The sequence below is a fragment of the Mercenaria mercenaria genome, chromosome 15 (assembly GCF_021730395.1).
Source record: "Mercenaria mercenaria strain notata chromosome 15, MADL_Memer_1, whole genome shotgun sequence".
NCBI classification, from domain to species: Eukaryota; Metazoa; Mollusca; class Bivalvia; order Venerida; family Veneridae; genus Mercenaria; species Mercenaria mercenaria.
This window is the reverse complement of record NC_069375.1, coordinates 6815612-6838997: the sequence shown is the minus strand read 5'-3', so window position 1 is coordinate 6838997 and position 23386 is coordinate 6815612. Positions and strand designations below refer to the sequence as shown.

Here is a 23386-nt window from a genome sequence, read left to right as displayed (position 1 = left end):
CATCAAAAACTAGGTCAGTAGGTCAAATAATAAAAAAAACCTTGTGACCTCTCTAGAGGCCATACTTTTCATGGGATCTGTATGAAAATTGGTCTGAATGTTCATCTTGATGATATCTAGGTCAAGTTTGAAACTGGGTCAACTGTGATCAAAAACTAGGTCATTAGGTCTAAAATTTGAAAAATCTTTTGACCTCTCTAGAGGCCATATTTTTCAATGGATCTTCATGAAAATTGGTCAGAATTTTTATCTTGATGATATCTAGGTCAAGCTCAAAACTGGGTCACATGAGCTCAAAAACTAGGTCACTTTGTCAAATAATAGAAAAAAACGACGTCATACTCAAAACTGGGTCATGCGGGAACAGGTGAGCGATTCAGGACCATCATGGTCCTCTTGTTTATTATTATATGCCCAAAGGGACGTATTATGTTATGACGCTGGTGTCCGTCTGCCCGTCCGTCCGTCTGTCCGTTAGCAATTCCGTGTCTGCTCTGTAACTCTTGAACCCCTTGAAGGATTTCAGGGAAACTTGACAAAAATTTTCACCACACGGAGACGACGCGCAGAGCGCATGTTTTGGATGTCTCGCTTCGTGGTCAAGGTCACAATTAGGAGTCAAAGGTCATATCAATTTAGTTTGTGTCCGCTCTGTGACTCTTGAACCCCTTGAAGGATTTCAAAGAAACTTGACACAAATGTTTACCACACCAAGACAACTTGCAGAGCCCATGTTCCGGACGACTCGCTTCAAGGTCAAGGTCACTTAGGGGTCAAAAGTCATATCAGTTTGTTTCATGTCCGCTCTGTAACTCTTGAACTGCTGGAAGGATTTCAAAGAAACTTGGCAGAAATGTTCACCACACTGAGACGATGTGCAGAGCGCATCTTCCGGATGACTTGCTTCAAGGTCAGGATCACACTTAAGGGTCAAAGGTCATATATGACTTTGCTTTGTGTATATTGCTCTGCATTGCAATACTCTTGTTTTTATTTGGCAGATCTCTTTTTTGTTCACTTACAATAATTTTTTTTTGATTACTTCCCTTTTATGTTACTATAAATAGCTTATTTTATAACTTTTTTATTATTGGCCGTAGGGAAAAACCGAGACCACTTTTCTGTGGTACAACATGGATGGTACCTCTAATTTTTAGGTGTATTTTTACATACCTGTACCTGATAAGGATTTTTTTTGTGGACTTTGAATATTTTTTTGTGGACTCAGATTTGTTTTTTGCAGTTTTCCTTTTGTTGTTCCACTCCTTTGGGCTACAACAGTCAACTTCTTTAAATTTTGCTCCCATCCTATGATGTAATCCTTCGGGCGTATATTGCCCCGCTTGGCGGAACTCTTGTTGAAAAATTTTATGAGAATCAATCAGTACCGGTACTGTGTAGTTGACTGTTCTTTTGTGTCACAATTTGCCCAGCTTTTACTCAGATTTTTAACTAGTACCTTTAACATAATGTTTGATTCTGTTTCCCAGTCATCATGAAGAGTGAAACTGGTATGTTTAAATAGCTGTTAAGTGCATGTTGTTTTGTTATGTTTCAAGACTGATTGTAATTCTTAGATTGTACAGTACTTTACATTAATCTACCAAAATATTAAGATTAAGAAGAACAAAAGAGCATTTCTCCACAAAATAGCATAATTTAATAATGGAAGTACTGCCTTACCTGTGTTACAAACCATAAGTTAATAAGAAAGTTTACCAGTCATTTACAGTGTTTGTAGATTCCATTTTTGTGTCTCAGTTAAAATTTTTGTTCCAGTCTGTATATCCATCTGTACTGAAGTAGGTATTCCCCAAAAATGTTGACTCAGATTATTATTATTTTTTTTTTTTTGTTGGATTTAACGTCGCACCGACACATGATAGGTCATATGGCGACTTTCAAGCTTTTAATGGTGGAGGAAGACCACAGGTGCCCCTCCGTGCATTATTTCATCATGAGCAGGCACCTGGGTAGAACCACCAACCTTTCATAAGCCAGCTGGATGGCTTCCTCACATGAATAATTCAATGTCCCAAGTGAGGCTCGAACCCACATCAAGTGATTTGAAGTCAGCGACCTTAACCACACGGCCACGGAGGCCCCATGACTCAGATTACATATTGCAGATTACATGACTCAGATTACATAACTTAAACTTGTTCAGACTTTTGGATATGAGTATTATAAATGACATATCTTGTCGAGGACTTTTTAGCTCACCTGTGTCAACAGTTTGTTCCTTAGATGATCCTCCACCAAATCATTCCTCAATATTAAAAAAGTTTGCCACAAAGTGCATGCTTTTCTTACACGTCTATGGTGGAAACTTTGAAAATCTGCAGGGGGGTGGGGGGGGGGGGTAAATTCATTTAGATTGCAAAAACGAACCATTGTTCATTTGACATGATTCTTATCAGTGTGTCTGTGTTTATATACATACGTTACAAGAGAAGGTCTGTTACACAGGTTTGGCATGTACAGTGTGTGTATGTTTACAATGTACTAGAGATGATTTCTTGGCATATTACATGGTATATGTTGTTATTGTTTCAATTTCCATATTCTCTATTGTTACCTTATTGCTATTTTGGTCACTCAACTAAAAATGTAAAAAAAAAATATCCTTTCTTTGTTATTTTCAATTCCTACATAATGCAAAAGGAAGGTAAATCGTAGAACATAGGTAAGGCTGTAGACGCTGATTTACTTCCACCTTACAGCTATCGATACAGACCAGGCTTTAGAAGACATGCAGCTGAAACATCAGTAGTTGTACTCAGATGCTGACTGTGAGGTTTTCGTCAGTTAAAAGAATGCTTCCTTTACAACTAGGCAGACTCTAAATTCCAGGCATGCCATACATTATCATTCTGAATCTTGTGTAGTAAAACTGCTGTTTACGAGAAGCATTAATTGTCACAGATTTAGTGGATTAAGCAGCAGGCTTAATACCATTTCAAAACGTACTAAACCTTCATACAAAGTTTGGTTGCAATCCAATTCACCCACGGTGATGCTTTGTGAGGCCAGGTTCAAAGGTTACAATTCCAAGTTAGACCAGTCTCATAAAGCTAACTTGCCGTTGATCAGTTAAATTATCTGTGCTTAGTATGATGTTTAACAGAGTGGTATCTAAATTTGGTCAAAAGTAAACTAAAGTTTTGTTAGCTCGACTATACGAAGTATAAGGAGAGCTATCCTACTCGCCCCAGCGTTGGCGTCTTTCCGCGTCCCTACCTTGGTTAAAGTTTTGGTGCACTTTCTCTTTTTTCAACTTATCTCTGTAATTACTTGATGGATTTGATTCAAACTTGAAATACTTATTCCTCATCATCATCCACATCATCTGACATAAGGGCCATAACTCTGGCACCAATATTTCATGAATTATCCCCCCTTTTCACTTATATTTTCAGGTTAAAGTTTTGATGCACTTCCACTCTATCTCTGTTATTACTGAATGGATTTGATTCAAACTTAAAATAGTTGTTCAACATCATCACCCACATCATATGACACAAGGTGCATAACTCTGGCACCATTTTTTCATGAATTATTCCCCCTTTTTACTTAGAATTTCAGGTTAAAGTTTTGGTGCACTTTCACTCTACCTCTGTTATTACTGAATGGATTTGATTCAGACTTAAAATAGTTGTTCAGCATCATCACCCACATCATATGACACAAGCTGCATAACTCTGGCACAATTGTTCATGAATTATTCGCCTTTTTACTTAGAATTTCAGGTTAAAGTTTTATGCACTTTCACTCTTATCTCTGTTATTACTGAATGGATCTGATTCAAACTTAAACAATTGTTCAACATCATTACCCTTATCATATGACACAAGGTGCATAACTCTGGGACCAATTTTTCATGAATTATTTCCCTTTTTACTTAGAATTTTAGGTTAAAGTTTTGATGCACTTTCACTCTGTCTCAGTTATTACTGAATGGATTTGATTCAAACTTAAAATAGTTGTTCAACATCATCACCCACACCATATGATGCAAGATGCATAACTCTGGCACCAATTTTTCATTAATTATTCCCCCCTTTTACTTAGAATTTTAGGTTAAAGTTTTGATGCACTTTCGCTCTGTCTCTGTTATTACTGAATGGATTTGATTCAAACTTAAAATAGTTGTTCAACATCATCACCCACACCATATGACGCAAGGTGCATAACTCTGGCACCAATTTTTCATTAATTATTCCCCCTTTTTACTTAGAATTTTAGGTTAAAGTTTTGATGCACTTTCACTCTGTCTCTGTTATTACTGAATGGATTTGATTCAAACTTAAAATAATTGTTCAACATCATCACCCACACTATATGACACAAGCTGCATAACTCTGGCACCAATATTTAATGAATTATGCCCCTTTTGCTTAGGATATACTTATAATAGTGTTTTGATACATTTTATCTTTACCTCTCTCATTACTTTAAGCTGATATTTTTGACATAGACTCATATATCATAGACTCATGAATATCTTCATCCACAGTTGGAGTCATTAAACACTCCAGTGACAGCTCTAGTTTCCTCAGATGTGCCCAGTTTCACTATCCAGCATCGAAATAGTCGAGCGAGCTGTCTCCTGTGACAGCTCTTGTTTATCATGGTGTCACCCCTACTGAAAGGGCCAGCCAAGTTGGCTTATGAGACACCTACATACATTGAACAGCAGTACTTCCCTATTCCTATTTTTTTAAGCTCATCTGTCATGTAGTGACAGGGTGAGCTTTTGTGATCGCCCTGCGTCCGTCCGTTCACAAATTCCTTGTAAACACGATAGAGACCACATTTTGTATTTAATTTTAATCAAACTTGCACACAACTTGTTTGAGCATAATATCTCGGTTCCTTTTTCAAAAACTGGCCAGATGCCATCATAGGTTCTAGAGTAATGGCCCCTTATAGGGCCAAAATTTGTCATTTTTGGCTTGTGAACATGATAGAGACTACATTTTGCAATCAACTTTAATAAAACTTGCACACAACTTGTATTGAGATAATACCTCGGTTCCTTTCGAAAACTGGCCAGATATCATCTTGGGTCGCACATAAAGGGCCAGGATGTGCTATTTTTGGCTCGTGAACACAATAGAGACATTTTGCAATCAACTTTAATCAAACTTGCACACAACTTGTATTGGCGTAATATCTTGGTTCCTTTTGATGACTGGCCAGATCCCATCATGGGTTCTAGAGTTATGGCCCTTTAAAGGTGCAAAATTTGCTATTTTGGCTTTTGCAGCCATATAGAGACTTCATTTATGGTTTGATTTGAAATAAACTTACAAAATATCTTCAACATCAATAAATCTTGGATTCCATGATGAATCTGTCAGATCCAATCATAGGTTCCGGAGTTAAGGCCCCTGATTGACCCCTAAAAGAGCCAAAACTTGGTAATTTTTTAATCTGTCAGATCCAGTCATAGGTTCCGGAGTTACGCCCCTGATTGACAGATCCAATCATAGGTTCCGGAGTTACGGCCCCTGATTGACCCCTAAAAGAGCCAAAATTTGGTAATTTTTACCTTATGAACACGACAGAAGTGACATTTTATATTTCATTTTAACCACACTTACACACAACTTAAGTCACAATAAGATCTTGGTTCCTTTCGAAAACCGCCTAGATTCCATCATGGGTTCTAGAGTTACTGCCCCTGAGAGGGGCAAAATTTTCTATTTATGCCTTTTCAGCCATATAGAGGTTTCATTTATACTTTGATCTGATACAAACTTGCACAGAATGATGATCTTGATGATCTCTAGGCCTGGATCGAAACTAGGTCATGTCGGGTCAAAAACTAGGTCATCAGGTCAAATCAAAGGAGCAGCTTGTTAACAACCTAGAGGCATCATTTATGAAACTTGCTCAGAATGTTGATCTTGATGGTTCCTAGGCAAAGTTTTTGAAACTGGGTCATTATGAGGTCAGAAACTAGGTCACCCAGTCAAATTAAAGGAAAAGAGTGTCAACACTGACTTGTTCATTTGATGTGGATGAAACTTGGTCAGAATGTTTGTCTGCATGAATATGTATGGTTTTTATTTGGGTCATGTGGGTTCAAAAACTAGGCCACCAGGTCAAATCAAAGAAAAAGCTTCTTAACACCCTAGGGGGCACATTTTGGATTCTGTCTTCATAAATTTTAGTCAGAATGTTTCATAAAGTTTCACAAGTTCATATCTGGGTCATGTGGGGTAAAATAACTAGGTCACTAGGTGATATCAAAGAAAATGCTTCTTTACACTCAAGATGCAATATTTTTTTGGTCCAGTCTCACTGAAAATTGGTCAGGATATTTGTCTCCATGTAATCACTAGGTAAAACATGTTTACACTGTTATGGTGTGTTACAAAGGTGAGCAACCTAGGGCCATCTTTGCCCTCTTGTTAATGCCAGGCACCAGGCAGGCATTCAGTAACCTTTATTTAACCTGCTCGCGGCTCACCAACCGGTCTCTCTTCAGTAACAAGACCTGCCTCTGACGGAGCTCGAAACTTCGACCACCCAATTGCGGGGTAGGTCCCTTATCCATTAGTTTACTTTATGCTAATTTGTTTTGGCTCGATTGTGATGAAAGCTTCAAGCTTATTGGAACCACTCTCGAGTCTGCTTCCTAGAAAAGCCAGGACTGGTGTCATATGAAAAGTCATGATCGTGACCCCAATGGGGTTTGAACCCACAACCCTGGATTGAGCGGCCAACACCTTATCCACTAGACCACAGCTCCCTTATCCATTAGGCCACAGCAGCTCTGTGCAAGTAACCTGATATTTATAGCTTATCATAACATTTATTTCAGGAACAAAGTGTAACCATGGTGATCTAATTCAACAGTCAAAATCAGCAGAATTTATCAAATTTATTTGAAAATCACTTCTAAAAATTCTAAACATGATTATAATGATAAAAAATAAAATGGTACAAAATAAATAAATATATGAATAAATAAATAATTTGAGGAATGTAACTGGAATTCCAACACTATCACAAATAATGTACATGAAAATACACTAAAATAGCAAACAACAATACACTGGGTTAAATCATTCACTGACAGAAATGAGCAAAGAAAATATATGAGCACACTGTTTATTCTGTAGCACAGGTTGTACGTAGAAATGAAAGACAATTTAAATAAAGTCAGGTGAGCAACTGCACTTTTTGAAACAATTCCATTGAAAAATGCATGAACAGTATGCTAAAATGATAAAGAAGAAGGATCTGTTATAAAATTAATGATTGGAAAATGTAACCATAGGAACATTGTTGGTGATCTACTGAACAATATGAACACTTACACACAAGGATTTCTAGAGAGTTGTAAAACAAGAGGGCCATGAAGGCCCTGTATCACTCACCTGACCTACTGACCTAAAGATCATCAAGATTAATATTCTGACCAAGTTTCATTAAGATATGGCATAAATGTGGCCTCTGAAGTCTTAACTAGCGTTTCCTTAGATCTGACCTGGTGACCTAGTTTTTGACCCAACATGACCCAGATTCACCTTGACCTAAAGATCACCAAGTTTAACATTCTGACTAAGTTTCATGAAGATACAGTCATAAATTTGGCCTCTAGAGTGTTAACAAGCTTTTCCTTTGATCTGACCTAGTGACCTAATTTTTGACCCCATCTGACCCAGATTTGAACCTGACCTATAGATCATCAAGATTAACATTTTGACCAAGTTTCATTAAGATATGGTCATAAATGTGGCCTCTACAGTGTAAACTAGCTTTTCCTTTGATTTGACCTGGTGACCTAGTTTTTTATCCTACATGACCCAGATTCAAACTGGAACTTGAGATCATCAAGATTAACATTCTGGTCAAGTTTCATGAAGATACAGTCATAAATGTGGCCTCTACAGTGTTAACAAGCTTTTCCTCTGATTTGACCTGGTGACCTAGTTTTTGACCCCAGATGACCCAATATCAAACTCGTCCAAGATTTATTTGAGGATAACATTATGACCAAGTTTCATTAAGATCGGGCCAAAATTGTGACCTCTAGACTGTTAACAAGCTTTTCCTTTGATTTGACCTGGTGACCTAGTTTTTGACCCCAGATGATCCAATATCAAACTCGTCCAAGATTTTACTGGAGGTAACATTCTGACCAAGTTTCATTAAGATTGGGCCAAAAATGTGACCTCTAGAGTGTTAACAGTCAAATTGTTGACGATGGATGGACGACGACGGACACAGGGCGATCACAAAAGCTCACCTTTGAGCACTTCGTGCTCAGGTGAGCTAAAAATGGAAGTGAGAAATATACCTGAATGCATTACATAGAGGATATTACAGGAGTGTCTTTTCATACTGAATTTATTAAATGAGTTGAATAAAATAAAATTTGAGGCTCTCATGAGCATTTTATCAATTTTATTCAATAAGTTTAATAAATTCAATGTGGAAAGTCACAAATTTAATATTCTTTTTATCTATGTTTAGCTTTTCCTGCCAAAACATAAAAAATTCTAATTTCTTAAACCACTATAAAACAAGTCAATTTGACCAATGTTACCTATACTTTAAACATCGATGTCAAAGCTTTATTACATTAGTGAATAATCAATTTTATGGAATGGCTTTATTTCATTGCCCCGACATCAGACATGTGATAAAATAAATTAATATACTGTGAAACCATTAATATTCGTGGATTTCGTGGTTGAGTCAATGCACGAAATTTAATCCCAATGAACTGGAAAAATTCACATTCATTTTATGTTCAAAAGTTGAAATCCACAAATTCATATCCCCACAAAAGTGCCATTTTAACCAAAACCACAAAATTTCGTGCCCACATAATTAAATGAGTACTGATCAAATGAAATAATGATACAATTACAATACATTTCATAGATTAACCCTTACCCTGCTAAAAAATTGTTGACAAAGACATTAAACCTGAACACACACACACACTTACCCTGTTAAATTTATATAATGAACTTGTTCATCTTTTAATTTGGACAGTACCATTGACTGTTAATAGGGATACTGCCTTAATAGCGAACTGTGCATATCTTGATCAGACTGTATGGATGTGCAGGCCGATCAAGATCTACACTGGTCGCAAAGGCAGAATCAGTCATGTCCAGCATGATAAAGGTTAAGGTTCTGTGTGTCTTTGATGTTTAAATGACTTTGTGCACTTATAATATATACCGGTAAATCATATATTTCATTCCATATTTTTAAAGGTATGTTTAAATCTATGTAACATTCACTATCAAACAACAATGTCATGATTTTTAACTTTCAGTATCATTCTGCATTTAAAGATTTATCTGCAAAAACTTAGCAATATCTGCATATTTATATATACTAAAACACCTGTACATGAACAATGTGATATATAACAGTTAACAATATAAATATTTAAATATTATTATAATCAACATTTCAACAAGCTATTCAATGCATTTACAAAAAGTTAAGGTGAACATCTGACAATATGATCTATAGACTCCAAAAACTTAATCAACCATTTTTCAAAAATTTAATCATCCAGTTGTAAGTGGTGGTAAATGAAGTATCTTATACTAACTTGTATATAAAGCCCACCATGGTAACAGATAAAATATTCAATATCACAGGATACTGCAATTCACTATTTCCCCATAAAAAAATGAAGTTTATCAGTGAAATTAGATTTCTTTACAAGAACAAGGCTCTTTTGGTATCACAAATATAAATAAGTTGGACGGCATCAATTAAAAACGTTATATACAGTGAATGGTACCTCTAAATATCAGACAAGCTCAGGGACCAGTTGTTTTGTTAATGTGTTTTTTCTTCAAACCATATACATATAGTTGATCAATAATCAATAACTGGTACAGTAATTATATGAGCTACAAAATATTTTTTTTTCATATGAACATTGCTGTTAAACAGATACAGTGTATTTTCACACTCTTTTTTACATACTGATCCCATCTTATATTTTATCAATATAAACTACTCAAAATGTTTTACATGATTTAGGCTGAAAATGGTTATCATTTAGAGCTGGATTAATGTCTTACTTCATTTACGATCTTGTTGGTATATCACTGAAAATTCATTATCTGCACCCTCAGTATTATTATAAACAACTTTTCTCATGTTGAATAAAAGCAAAACATTCATCTGAATATTTGTAACTTTTACACACACAAAAAAGTGGCCGAGATCCTTAAATGACTGAAATTATATAATTAAAGTCAAACTTAAGATTACCCTTTTTACCATCTTTTAAAATTCATTACTCTGTCTAGAATATTTTCAAGCTGGTCAGATTGTTATGTGGAAGTTTCATACTGAAATAGGTAAATTATATATTTGGATCATGAAAACTGTCTGTATTGCAAAGAGGGAACAATTAAAGGGAATTTTATTTTACAAGAATTTAAAATAAAATACAACAATACATGTATGTAAAAGCTATACCATCAACCCAAAGGCAAATATTAAAACAAATGTGGCATCTCAACAAAAAAACGTGGAAAAAATTTTGATTTGACTAAATTACAACATGTAAGTATGTAAAAACCAAAGGGATAGATGATATCAATTAATGATAAGCAACTCTACCGGTAGTCTATGCAACTTTTCCACTTTTGTCATCGTAGATGTCTTTAGTGTCTCCCACCTGACTAAGAGGCCTGTTCTGGTTCTTCCCAGGAAATATGGCTTCGCATGTATCAGTGCTATTCATCGGGCTTGTTAAAGAACCAGACTGTCTATTCGCAAAAAGCTAGCCTAAGTTAGCCGGACAGGCCTGTATCTCTCTCTGTTCTCTGTCTGTTCTGGGGGCTTTATCTCACTCTGCCTCTCTGGTCAGATCGCTCTGTGCCTGTACTAGCAGAGGATGAATTTCGCGCCCCGAGTGTGGCTGCGTTTGCTATATGTAAAGCACCATTGAACGTGTTAATCATGAAAAGGGCGCTATATAAATCTGGTATAATAATAATAATAATAAATATCAGATTTTGACCATATTTACTACATATCTCAGAAGATTTATTATTGATAAAGATGAATAAAGCCGAAACATTGTATAGACTAGAGTTGCTTATCATTAGTAAACTGCAACATGCAAAATAACTCACTAACAAACACTGCAACATTATGTTACTCACATGCTTTTCAATAATCAGAAAATAGAACTAAACCTCTTTTGTAACAAACTACACATCAGGTCAACTGACATGTTTATATATGATCTGTAAAATTGTCATGACTTGGCAGACATAAATAAAAATACTATGAAGATATGAAAATAAAATGAATGTGTTTCTGAAATTACACTTTCTAAGATCAATTTAATTTCTACAAGAACAACTTGCATAAATGAGCAGGTTTCTGTGAAGGAGACCCATATGAGAAATGTATGAAGACAACCACAATATAAGCACACCTATATCACAGTAATAGCACACAATATATTTCTATTTCAAGTTAGTTTAAAAAGGATGCTTTTTCGTTGAAAAGCTCACTTTTCTGCATTTTTTTAATAAGAAACCTTTGTGATTTTTATAATACCTGACTTTGAGTACAACAATGCCTTTGTATTATAGATGAAACATACAAAATCTTGTAACATGAAAATCTATATTTTTTTTATAAAAACAATTGAAAGAAGATTTTAACTGAAAAGTTTCACCAAAACCACTGTCAAATGGGTATAACAATCTATTACATGCTACATAAAATGCAAAATGCATCAGTGCTGCAATTATAAGCAGCCATGTTTTCTGAGAAGGTTAACAGACTAGATTATTCTAATCAAACATGTAACAGAGCATTATCCAGGGACAGGCTAGGTCGTGGATGGAGTTCTATCAAAGGTTCATCATCATCGTCATCATGTATATAACCAGAATCCTGCAGCTGTCCTTCATCTGATGCTTCATGCTTCACCTTCCCTTGTTCATCCATAGCAAAATTTATGAACACCTAAAATACAATATACACAATGTTATAACTGTTCCTTGGATTTCATCGTGTTGTGATTGCAGTAACTTGACAACACATTTTGCAAATACGACCTTAAAATTTAATATGATTAAATAAAATGTCAATTACTAACATTTGTACATAAATGCTCTTTTCTTTAATAATTAATTTCAGTGATATATTGATGCTGGCTTAACAAATTCTCCAAGTCTCTCAGGTGTCCTACTGAGTCAAGCTCCATCAGAAAATTGGACATCACTAAGAAATGGTGAGTGTTAAAGTTATTAACAAAAGGGATATCATTATCTTCATCATTTTGACTTTTGTTGTTACCCTTTGTGCTAAGAGTCTAAGTTTACATAAAACTTACTATGATGATATTTTATGCCAAGTTATTTTAATATACATCAATGCGAAAAAATTACAAATGGAACAAAAAAAAAAGACTTCAAAGTGTGACCTTAACTTTGAGTTATGGGTGATGGGCTTGCATGTGACAAACTGAATTGTTTAGGTGGTCCTTTGTTTCAAGTTATTTTGATATTCTGCCATGCATGACAAAGTTCTAGACCTATCACGATTTTCAAACACACATACAGGTGAATAAATATGCACACATACACACGCGTGCACACACAAAGGTGTAACACTAAATGCCTATGAGAACACCCAACCCAATTTTCAACTGAAGGTCCTGGAACAATTAATAAATTAAGCTGACATCTAAGTAAGTATCAACACTGAAAAACCTGTAACAAGTTGATCAAAAGTTCTGAATCTTACATTATCCAGAGAGTTTTGGTTGACACTATAGTCCACAACACCAACATGTCCTGGCATGTCTTCCAGCATTTTGTATATATCCGCCAGATCTGAGCAAGAAATTTTCATGTCAAACACAAGGTTCCTGTGCCCTTTATACTTCAGCTTGGAGTCAGTAATGTTGGTTAAAATATAGTTCTGTACAGGCTGAGTATTTTGTCCTGAATCTAGGACGACTGTCAGTGTGTAACCATCTCCATACTTGTCCTTGAAACATATTTTAAAGATGTATTATACTCATCTTTCACTAATACAATGTACAGGTATATTCTATTTTCAGCTTTTTTTATTTTATCTTTGGATATTGATTTAAGTCTTGAAACAGCTAACTGACTGTGCAGAATTAGCTGTCTTATCCAGCAACAATCTCTTTTAAAAACTTCAAAATTTTTATAGTGGCATTACATTATTGTGTTTATTCATACATTTACTGATGTATAGGATATATAGGGCTGATCACAGGAGCATTATAAATAGGTTTAAAGGAAAGAAAACAAAAAAAAATCCTGATCTCTTTCCAATATTTTCTGATAACATCATAAAAAATTCTTTCATGCTTATTTATCTAAGAAAGCTTCTGGTGTTGGAACATCTGTACTTTGCTCAAGATCTTCAGAAAACATGAAACGCCTTATATTCTACAAGTCACCTTTATACAACACTGTTACATGAACTTTATTCGAGTCGGATCACAGAAAATGGCAACACATACCAAGGAACCTGTAAGTGAACCAAGTGTAAGAATACCAAGTTAGGTTTGAGCACCTTGGAGCACAGGTAGTACTTACCTTAAGATGCTGAACACTACCAATACACTTCAGCTGACCTTTAGCCATAATGGACAGTCTAGAACACAATGTTTCACACTCTTCCATACTGAAAAACATTTAATTACAGTTCCATAACTATAGTCAAACCATTTCTTTGAATCTTCATATATTTCGTATAGTTTTTGGCATATTTTGAACTTCAGCACACTGTTACTAGGCAACATTTCCATACAGCTCATTCAAACTTTGTGAGGAAAAGAAGAGACTGTGGAGGTTAAAGTTGGTGAGGTAAACTCAGTGCCACTACAGATAACTAGACCACTTCATAGCAGTGTAATTCTGATGTTATTTCATAGGAAACTAGTATGACAGGAAAAATCTTCAAGAAAATACATGAACATTCCTTTTCATTTTTTTAAGTTTGCATTTGTAATCTAAAATAGGCCTGGCTATGTGTGACAGAACAGTAAACACTGGAAGATTATATAACATATATAAGGAAATAGGATTTATATTAATTACACCTGGAGTGGACAATGATCAAATTACACTTCTGAAATACATGAAACCTGTACAAACAGCAGAATGGTACTAACTTAGCAAGTACCGGTAAGTCTAAATCTGAAAGTCAGACCTGATTAAATCATGAATATTTTTGCTAGTATGTAAAAGCTTACCTATGAGAGGAGAAGACGACAGATGTACCAGTCTGGACAAGTCTCTGAATTACATCCCAGAGAAATCGCCGAGAATATGGGTCCATCCCTGATGTAGGCTCATCCTATGAAAAATGATCATTTGTGTGTGTTTTTTTACTTTAAAAATGCTTGGAAGGCACTGAATCATAATCTTACAATAACAGCATTTTTTTTTTCAGACAGAAAAAATGTCCCTCCTAAAATTTAACTTCAAACTAAAATGGCATTTTTCCAAACCAATGCCACTACTGTTTGTCCCATCATTTCCATAACAATTAAGGTTTTTTTCCTGACCCGCAGAGACCTTTGAAATGGTGTATTGTTTATATATAGATCCATCAAAATAAAACATTAAATTTACAAAAAAACTCCTACTTCATTTGACGGATCAAACAGGAGTCTGGAATTAAACTTAAAAGTACCATATATATTAGATGTAACAACTTTATTTATAATACCCCAATACTGCTAAAACTTCATAATGGGTTTTGCATTTGCATTAAAATTTGTACCAACTTAAAATGATTGAAAAGAATTCCAGCATATCAAAGCCTCCTTCTAAACTGATACATTGGCAAAATGTTTCAAAATACACTACCATTAGTATGAGTGAAGGGTTTCCTATGAGAGCAATAGCAGTGGATAGTTTCCTCTTATTTCCTCCACTCAGTGTTCCCGCAGGCTTCTTACTGTACTGTGTTAATCCTAACATCCTCAAACTTCTCTCTATCACCTGCAAAGAGAACAAATAGTAACTCTGTTTCTCGAATATTTACCACACAATCCCCAAACATCCGACCCTTTTATGTACTCCTTACCACCCATCCCCATTTTTCCATATTTTGCATATATTTATAATGTTCTTGTTGTTGTATTTTTGAAGCAACCTGTCTACAATATTTTTCCGTGACAGCTTCTTTTTGTTGTTGGCCTACTTTGCAACACAAGGCTCTATGACTGTTTGGGGTGCACTATGCTTCCGGGAAATCTACCCTTACCATTATCTTTTACATATCAACTCTACAATAAAATATTTTTCATATGGTAGTAAGACATGGCTTCATGCTGTGATGGTAACTCTAGATCACTAGTAACTTTGCATGTAACATATTCACTATATATGTATGCCTTTCAAATACCAACTCTTCTGTAAAATATTTTTCAAATGCCAGTAAAAATATTCTCTAAGTCCCGAGTTTAGCATACAGTTGTAGATGTTCCCTATGTGTAGAGCTCTCTTGAATACACCATACTTACCTTTCTATATGATGTGTAGCATGTATACCAACGTGTCTAGCATACAGTTGTAGATGTTCCTAAGGTGTGAGCTCACTGAATACACCATACTCACCTTTTTATGGTGCATAACAGGTATCCCCCTGAGCCTAGCATACAGCTGTAGATGTTCCCTAGGTGTGAGCTCACTGAATACACCATACTCACCTTTTTATGGTGCATAACATGTATCCCCCTGAGTCTAGCATACAGCTGTAGATGTTCCCTAGGTGTGAGCTCACTGAATACAGCATCAAATTGTGGGCAGTAACCAACACACTGCTGAATACTCCGCCCACCTTTCACAACACTGCAGACATCAAAAAAAAACATATTACTGTTTGAACTAACCAAGTTATTTTGCTAAGCTCTTTATAACTACACAATGGAGAAGACACACTCAAGCTAAGTTTCATCAAAATCTGTGCTAATTTAACAATGACAGAGTGAAACGAAAACTTGGCTGTATAAAGTCTAAGTCTGAATGCTTTCTCAGTGTTAATGAATACAGACCCTGAAGGTAAACCTTGTGGAGATCTTGCTAGTCAATAGACATGAAAACAGCTGAAAAATGATCACAAATATCATTCAATTAACACAATATCATAATTTTAACACTAAACACTTGAGTCAGTATTACTACTGGTTAGATCACTAATTAATCAAATATTTTCATTTAAAGGAAGTGTTTATAATTAACAAGAGGGTCATGATGACCCTGTATCATTCACGTGAGTAATATAAGCCTCATGTTTAAAATGGCAAACTGATGCTAAAATATAAGAAAGTAGGTCAGTAGGTCATGACACCAGGGCAGGGTCTCTTTTCATCCCAGGGGAATAATTTGTACAGTCTTGTTAGACATCCACTAGACATGCTACATACCAAATATCAAAGGCCTAGGCCTTGAACTTTCAGACAAGAATATTTTTTCCCCCTATATAGGTTTATGTTACACTTGGGACCCCTAGGGCAGGCCCTCTTTTCACCCCATGGGCATAATTTGAACAATTTTGGTAGAGGACCACAAGGCAATGCAACTTACCAAATATCAAAAGCCTAGGCCTTGCAGTTTCCAGGGCAGGACCTCTTTTCACCCCAGGGTTATAATTTGAACAATTTGGTAGAGGACCTCAAGGCAATGCTACATACCAAATATCAAAGGCCTAGGTCTTGTGGTTTTAAACAAGAAGATTTTTAAAGTTTTTTCCTATGTAAGTCTATGTAAAACCTGGGACCCCCCAGGCGGAACCTCTTTTCACCCCAGGGACACAATTTGAACAATCTTCATAGAGGACCATTAGATGATGTCACAAGCCAAATATCAAGGCTCTATGCCTTGCAGTTTTGGAAGAAGATTTTTAAAGTTTTTCCTTTTGGTTGCCATGGCAACCAGAGTTCTGCATGGAATTCAATTCTTTGACCAATTTGGGAAGGTAACCATCCAAGGATCATTCCTGTGTAGTTTAATAAAATTCTGTCCAGTGGTTTTTTTTTTTTAGAAGGAGATTTTATTAGAAAATGTTGCCGGATGCACGACGGACGATAGACACAAAAGCGGTCACAAAAGCTCACCATGAGCCTTTGGCTAAGCTGAGCTAAAACTGATAGTTGATAAATATCACATGTTAACTTCTTTGATAGAGTGATAGATTTCCTGTCACATGTTTACCTTTGAGAGAGGAGTTTAGCATCACCACTGGTTGGTGTAAGATCTCCTGTCAACATACGGAATGTGGTCGTCTTTCCCGCACCATTCACCCCAAGCAAACCAAAACACTGAAATCAGACACTACAATGTCTGTAGAATGTTCCTTAATTTTAGTCAAGTCCTTTATATGCTATGTATAACAGCCAAAAACAGGATTTAATATGGATATATCAATATTTTGACAGATGGTCTTACTTAAAATGTAATGATAATGCCATCTGCAGGAGACAAACTATTTTCAGGGTGAAATTAAGGCAGAAATAAAATCCAAAGTACATTTAGGACACCAATTAGACTATATAAACATGGTACCATATGACATGTTACTAAGATGATCATGTGTATAAAACATTACCTCTCCTTTTGGGATAGAAAAGCTGAGCTCACTAACAGCCTGAATTTTTCCTCGCTTTCGAGTTTTATATATCTGTAAATAAAGTAGTTCAGCAAAGGATTACCAGCACGCTATCAGAAAGGATGTTGCCATTTTTATAAAGATGTTTAAGTTTTTGTAACTGATGATTTGCCATGGTGTAAATTTAAAAGATACAGTGTATTTAGAATAAGAAGTGTGTTAAGGTACAGTAGATAATGTGTAGCACTGTTACATACTTAACTGTGTATAAATATAACACTGTCACATACTATACTATGTATAATTTGTAACACAGTAACATACTTTACTGTACCACACCTTACTGTATTAACTGTATGTATTTGGTCTGTCACATACTATACTGTTACATGTTTACTGAATATGGTGTATTACATAATTAACTTTACTGTATATGTCTTGTAACAATATTACATACATTACCGTACAGTATATGTACATACTTTACTAAGTTTCTCCACAGACAACAGCGTATTACTACATCTCCCACTTAGAGTATTCTCCCTTTCTTCTAGGACATCAGAATCTATACAGTCTTCACCTGGGCCTGATACATCCTGTTTTGTTCTGTATAGGAGAAACAAGAAACTAAATGTATAAATGGAAAAAGTTCAGAAAAAATCCATTACCAGAATGCATAAAAACATTTTGGCTGCTTTCTCAGCAAACAAAGACAACTGGACTTCTGACAATTCTATGAATCACACTTTTCTTGCAGTACTTTGCTACAAAAACAAGGCATTGTCTTTCTTGGATTATCAAAACGTCATAATAAATGTCAGACTATCAATCTCTACAACTTCTAGATAAGACCTGCCCATGTTAAACTGTAATTTGCCCTATGATAAAAATACTGTTACTCATGTCAATGCCAGTCTAAACTATTGATTAACGGCTTCTTTCTCTCAATAACAGTTTATGTAAAATGTGATAAATATCAAAAATATTGAAAGGAAATAATACCTGTTTCCTATACAAAATCTATATTCAATTAGAATGGTGAAAATGAAGGACACAAAACCCGTAATTGCCATGACAACGAGTTTTTTCCCTGTCACATCCCAGCTAAGTGCAGCTTGTAGTTTGTCTGTCTCACCTGAAATCCAATTAAACCTATGTTATACTATCTTTATATAAATTCTTTTGTTTGTGAACCACTTGATCTGGCTCAAAGATTCTGTGAGTATTATTCATTCTTGTTCTTGTTCATAACTAGAGCTATCACTCAAGGTGATGAATGTACCCCCCGCATGCACGGACACAGTACATTGCAATTTGATGCACACAAGATTGCATAATTATGTGGACTGTATGTATATAGACTGTATGCATACAGTATAGTAACAAAAAACAAAGTCCCATAACTATGCAGAATATTTATCTAAAAGAATGTAACATGCACCATGCACAACTAGGGTTGGTACTGATCACTTGTGTGAAGTTTCATTAAATTGTGTGTAAGGGTTTGGTAGATTAGGCACGCACAAGATTGCATATGCAGACTATATGTACATAGCATGTTAACAAGAAACAAAGTCCCATAACTCTGCAATTTTTGTCGCTGAAACAACCTAACATGCCCCATGCACAACTACTGTTGTTACTGATCACTTGTGTGAAGTTTCATTAAATTGTGTCAAGGGGATGAGGAGAGATGGTGCGCACAAGATTGTGTCTATGCATATAGTATAGTAACAAAAAAACAAAGTCCCATAACTCTGCAAATTTTTTTTCTGAAAGAACCTAACATGCCTCATGCACAACTACTGTTGGTACTGATCACTTGTGTGAAGTTTCATTAAATTGTGTCAAGGGGATGAGGAGAGATGGTGCGCACAAGATTGTGTCTATGTATATAGTATAGTAACAAAAAAACAAAGTCCAATAACTCTGCAAATTTTTTTTCTAAAAGAACCTAACATGCCCCATGCACAACTACTGTTGGTACTGATCACTTGTGTGAAGTTTCATTAAATTCTGTCAAGGGGAAAAGGAGAGATGGTGCGCACAAGATTGCGTCTACGGACAGACGGCCAGACGGACGGACAGACAGACAGACAACCTGAAACCAGTATACCCCCCCTTTCAACTTTGTTGTCGGGGGTACAATAAGACCAACCTATATGTGAGTAGAATCATTCTTGTACTGGTTTATAGCAAGACCAACCTATATGTGAGTAGAATTCATTCTTGTACTGGTTTATAGCAAGACCAACCTATATGTGAGTAGAATTCATTGCTGTACTGGTTTATAGCAAGACATGTGAGTAGAATTCATTTTTGTACTGGTTCACAGCTAGACCTACCTATCTGTGAGTAGCATTCATTCTTGTACATAGGCAAGACCTACCTATATGCGAGTAGCATTCATTCTTGTACATAGGCAAGACCTACCTATATGCGAGTAGCATTCATTCTTGTACACAGGCAAGACCTACCTATATGCGAGTAGCATTCATTCTTGTACACAGGCAAGACCTACCTATATGCGAGTAGCATTCATTCTTGTACACAGGCAAGACCTACCTATATGCGAGTAGCATTCATTCTTGTACACAGGCAAGACCTACCTAGTATATGCTAGTAGCATTCATTCTTGTACACAGGCAAGACCTACCTAGTATATGCGAGTAGCATTCATTCTTGTACACAGGCAAGACCTACCTATATGCGAGTAGCATTCATTCTTGTACACAGGCAAGACCTACCTATATGCGAGTAGCATTCATTCTTGTACACAGGCAAGACCTACCTAGTATATGCGAGTAGCATTCATTCTTGTACACAGGCAAGACCTACCTAGTATATGCGAGTAGCATTCATTCTTGTACATAGGCAAGACCTACCTATATGCGAGTAGCATTCATTCTTGTACATAGGCAAGACCTACCTATATGCGAGTAGCATTCATTCTTGTACACAGGCAAGACCTACCTATATGCGAGTAGCATTCATTCTTGTACACAGGCAAGACCTACCTATATGCGAGTAGCATTCATTCTTGTACACAGGCAAGACCTACCTATATGCGAGTAGCATTCATTCTTGTACACAGGCAAGACCTACCTAGTATATGCGAGTAGCATTCATTCTTGTACACAGGCAAGACCTACCTAGTATATGCGAGTAGCATTCATTCTTGTACACAGGCAAGACCTACCTAGTATATGCGAGTAGAATTCATTCTTGTACTGGTTTATAGCAAGACCAACCTATATGTGAGTAGAATTCATTGCTGTACTGGTTTATAGCAAGACATGTGAGTAGAATTCATTTTTGTACTGGTTCACAGCTAGACCTACCTATCTGTGAGTAGCATTCATTCTTGTACATAGGCAAGACCTACCTATGTGTGAGTAGGATTCATTGTTGTACATAGGCAAGTCCTACCTATATGTGAGTAGCATTCATTCTTGTACACAGGCAAGACCTACCTAGTATATGCGAGTAGCATTCATTCTTGTACACAGGCAAGACCTACCTAGTATATGCGAGTAGCATTCATTCTTGTACACAGGCAAGACCTACCTAGTATATGCGAGTAGCATTCATTCTTGTACACAGGCAAGACCTACCTAGTATATGCGAGTAGCATTCATTCTTGTACATAGGCAAGACCTACCTAGTATATGCGAGTAGCATTCATTCTTGTACATAGGCAAGACCTACCTATATGCGAGTAGTATTCATTCTTGTACATAGGCAAGATCTACCTAGTATATGCGAGTAGTATTCATTCTTGTACATAGGCAAGACCTACCTATATGTGAGTAATATTAATTCTTGTACATAGGCAAGTCCTACCTATATGTGAGTAGTATTCATTCTTGTACATAAGCAAGACCTACCTATATGTGAGTAGTATTCATTCTTGTACTGGTTCATAGCTATACTCATCATACCATCACCAAGACAGTAGTTTGGAAACACCAAAAATATATTGCTCAATATCCTATTTATTTGTGATAAATCCTGAAAGTAAATTTTCAAAATTGACAGTTTCAATTCAAATACATTGTCTCTTCTTGCTGATATTTGTATGCATAACAGTATACCAATTCAATAATTTTGTAAGCGATATAGGTTACTACTGTAGCACTTATTCCATAAGTAGAACAGTGTACTGATTCAATAATTCTGTACTGAAAAGCTAACTAATATAGTGATTCACTTAAAATAGCAAAACAGAGTACTGACTGAATGATTCTGTACTGGGTCACTTATTCTGTAAGCAAAATAGTGTACTGATTCATTTATTCTGTACTGGTTCACTTATTCTGTAAGTAAAACAGTGTACTGATTCACTTATTCCATATTGGTTCACTTCTTGAGTAAGCAAAATAGTGTACTGATTGAATGATTATGTACTGAAGCATTGACAGTGTATTTCCTCTTATTCTTATTGTAATTTCAGTCCTGCAACAAAATTTCCATTTTGACTGTATTTGTGCCGAGTTCCTATCATATCTTTGTATAAATGCACATGAATGCGAGAATATGTATAATATAGACTGGTACCTTATCAAATGCAAACTGTTTGAGCATGACACTGGAGACGACACAGGTTATACCAGTAAACAGGTTGACCACAATCAGGCAGATATATGCTACACTCGGCTCTGAGAACAGAAAACTGGCTGGATACATCATCGGTGTGACTGACCAACTGAAAACCAAATCAAATGTATTAAATAAATTTTACATGGTTGCTGGTTTATGGGTGCTTAGAATACAACAATAACCAGTTTGTGGACTTCGTGGACAAGTTTATTTTAGTATTACTGACAAACCTCCAATGCTTTTACAAAAGAGTTGGTATTATAACACCCTACAATGACTCACACTGAATACCTACCCATATAATAAGAATAACGCAATGACAGCTTCCAAATTGCCGTCGCCGACGTAACTTTCTATATGGAACAGGAGTAGTATTCCCAGGATACACACTGCCGGTATCAGGTAATTGCACTGAAATATTACATAGAACAGTGAGACAGTATATAATGAAACAGGCAATATGTAAAAGGGCCATAACTATTTTAACAATATTGTTCAAAGTCACTGATGGTAAATCTAATGAACATAGACGAATAATGCATTTAAAATCATAGATTCTGTTATAGAAAAGAAAATGAATACACACTTTAAGGACAATGTGATACAAGATGCTCAAGTATTATCAAAAATATTGGTAAGCATGCATCTGAAAATGTTGACCTAGTGAAGGAGACAACAACACATGACTTTTACCTGCATTTTTCATTCAGCTTGAATTTTAAACAGCCAGAGCATGTCAAGTTTACTAAGCAATCATTGAGAAATGTCATAGATATAAATGTACATTACATTTTCTAAATGTCTGTCACATTTAATATTGCACATCATCACCTCAGGGAAAAATGTGGTTAACTGCATCTTACTGTTAATACATTTAACAATTTATTCAGTTAGAGTGACATCATCTGCGTCTTATATACCTTACAAAACTATCAAAGCATTATTTTCTCATTGCTGAAATGTGTTTATATATAGGGGTAGCTATATCTGTACTTTTCTGTATAAAAATATAAAATTTCTTTCAAAGAGACACCAAAAAAAATTAACCCATCTCAAAAAAACAGAAACTGAAATTTCTCAACTCCTTTTATTATGAAATGACTGACAGATGTTTATTTGTTGATTATGCTTGCGTTCTGTTTTTAGCGGTATTTCAGTTATTAATGGCAGA

General features: G+C 35.7%; 1 protein-coding gene across 2 annotated transcripts in view; it reads right to left on the bottom strand.

Annotated features, from left to right (window-relative positions):
* Positions 1-6879: 6879 nt before the first annotated feature.
* The window catches only part of LOC123538262 (ATP-binding cassette sub-family A member 2-like), a 48350-nt gene continuing 31843 nt past the window's right edge, over positions 6880-23386 (bottom strand). For both annotated transcript variants that reach the window (XM_053524453.1, XM_053524454.1), the window contains exons 32-44: positions 22511-22626; positions 22174-22321; positions 21504-21627; positions 18619-18751; positions 18099-18222; positions 17617-17688; positions 17223-17329; positions 15719-15860; positions 14874-15008; positions 14255-14358; positions 13596-13683; positions 12769-13014; positions 6880-11985 (exon numbers count right to left, since the gene is read on the bottom strand). In XM_053524453.1, coding sequence (XP_053380428.1) covers positions 11815-11985; positions 12769-13014; positions 13596-13683; positions 14255-14358; positions 14874-15008; positions 15719-15860; positions 17223-17329; positions 17617-17688; positions 18099-18222; positions 18619-18751; positions 21504-21627; positions 22174-22321; positions 22511-22626 — 1710 coding nt within the window. In that variant the 3' untranslated portion in view covers positions 6880-11814. The remainder of the gene's footprint in view (positions 11986-12768; positions 13015-13595; positions 13684-14254; positions 14359-14873; positions 15009-15718; positions 15861-17222; positions 17330-17616; positions 17689-18098; positions 18223-18618; positions 18752-21503; positions 21628-22173; positions 22322-22510; positions 22627-23386) is intronic.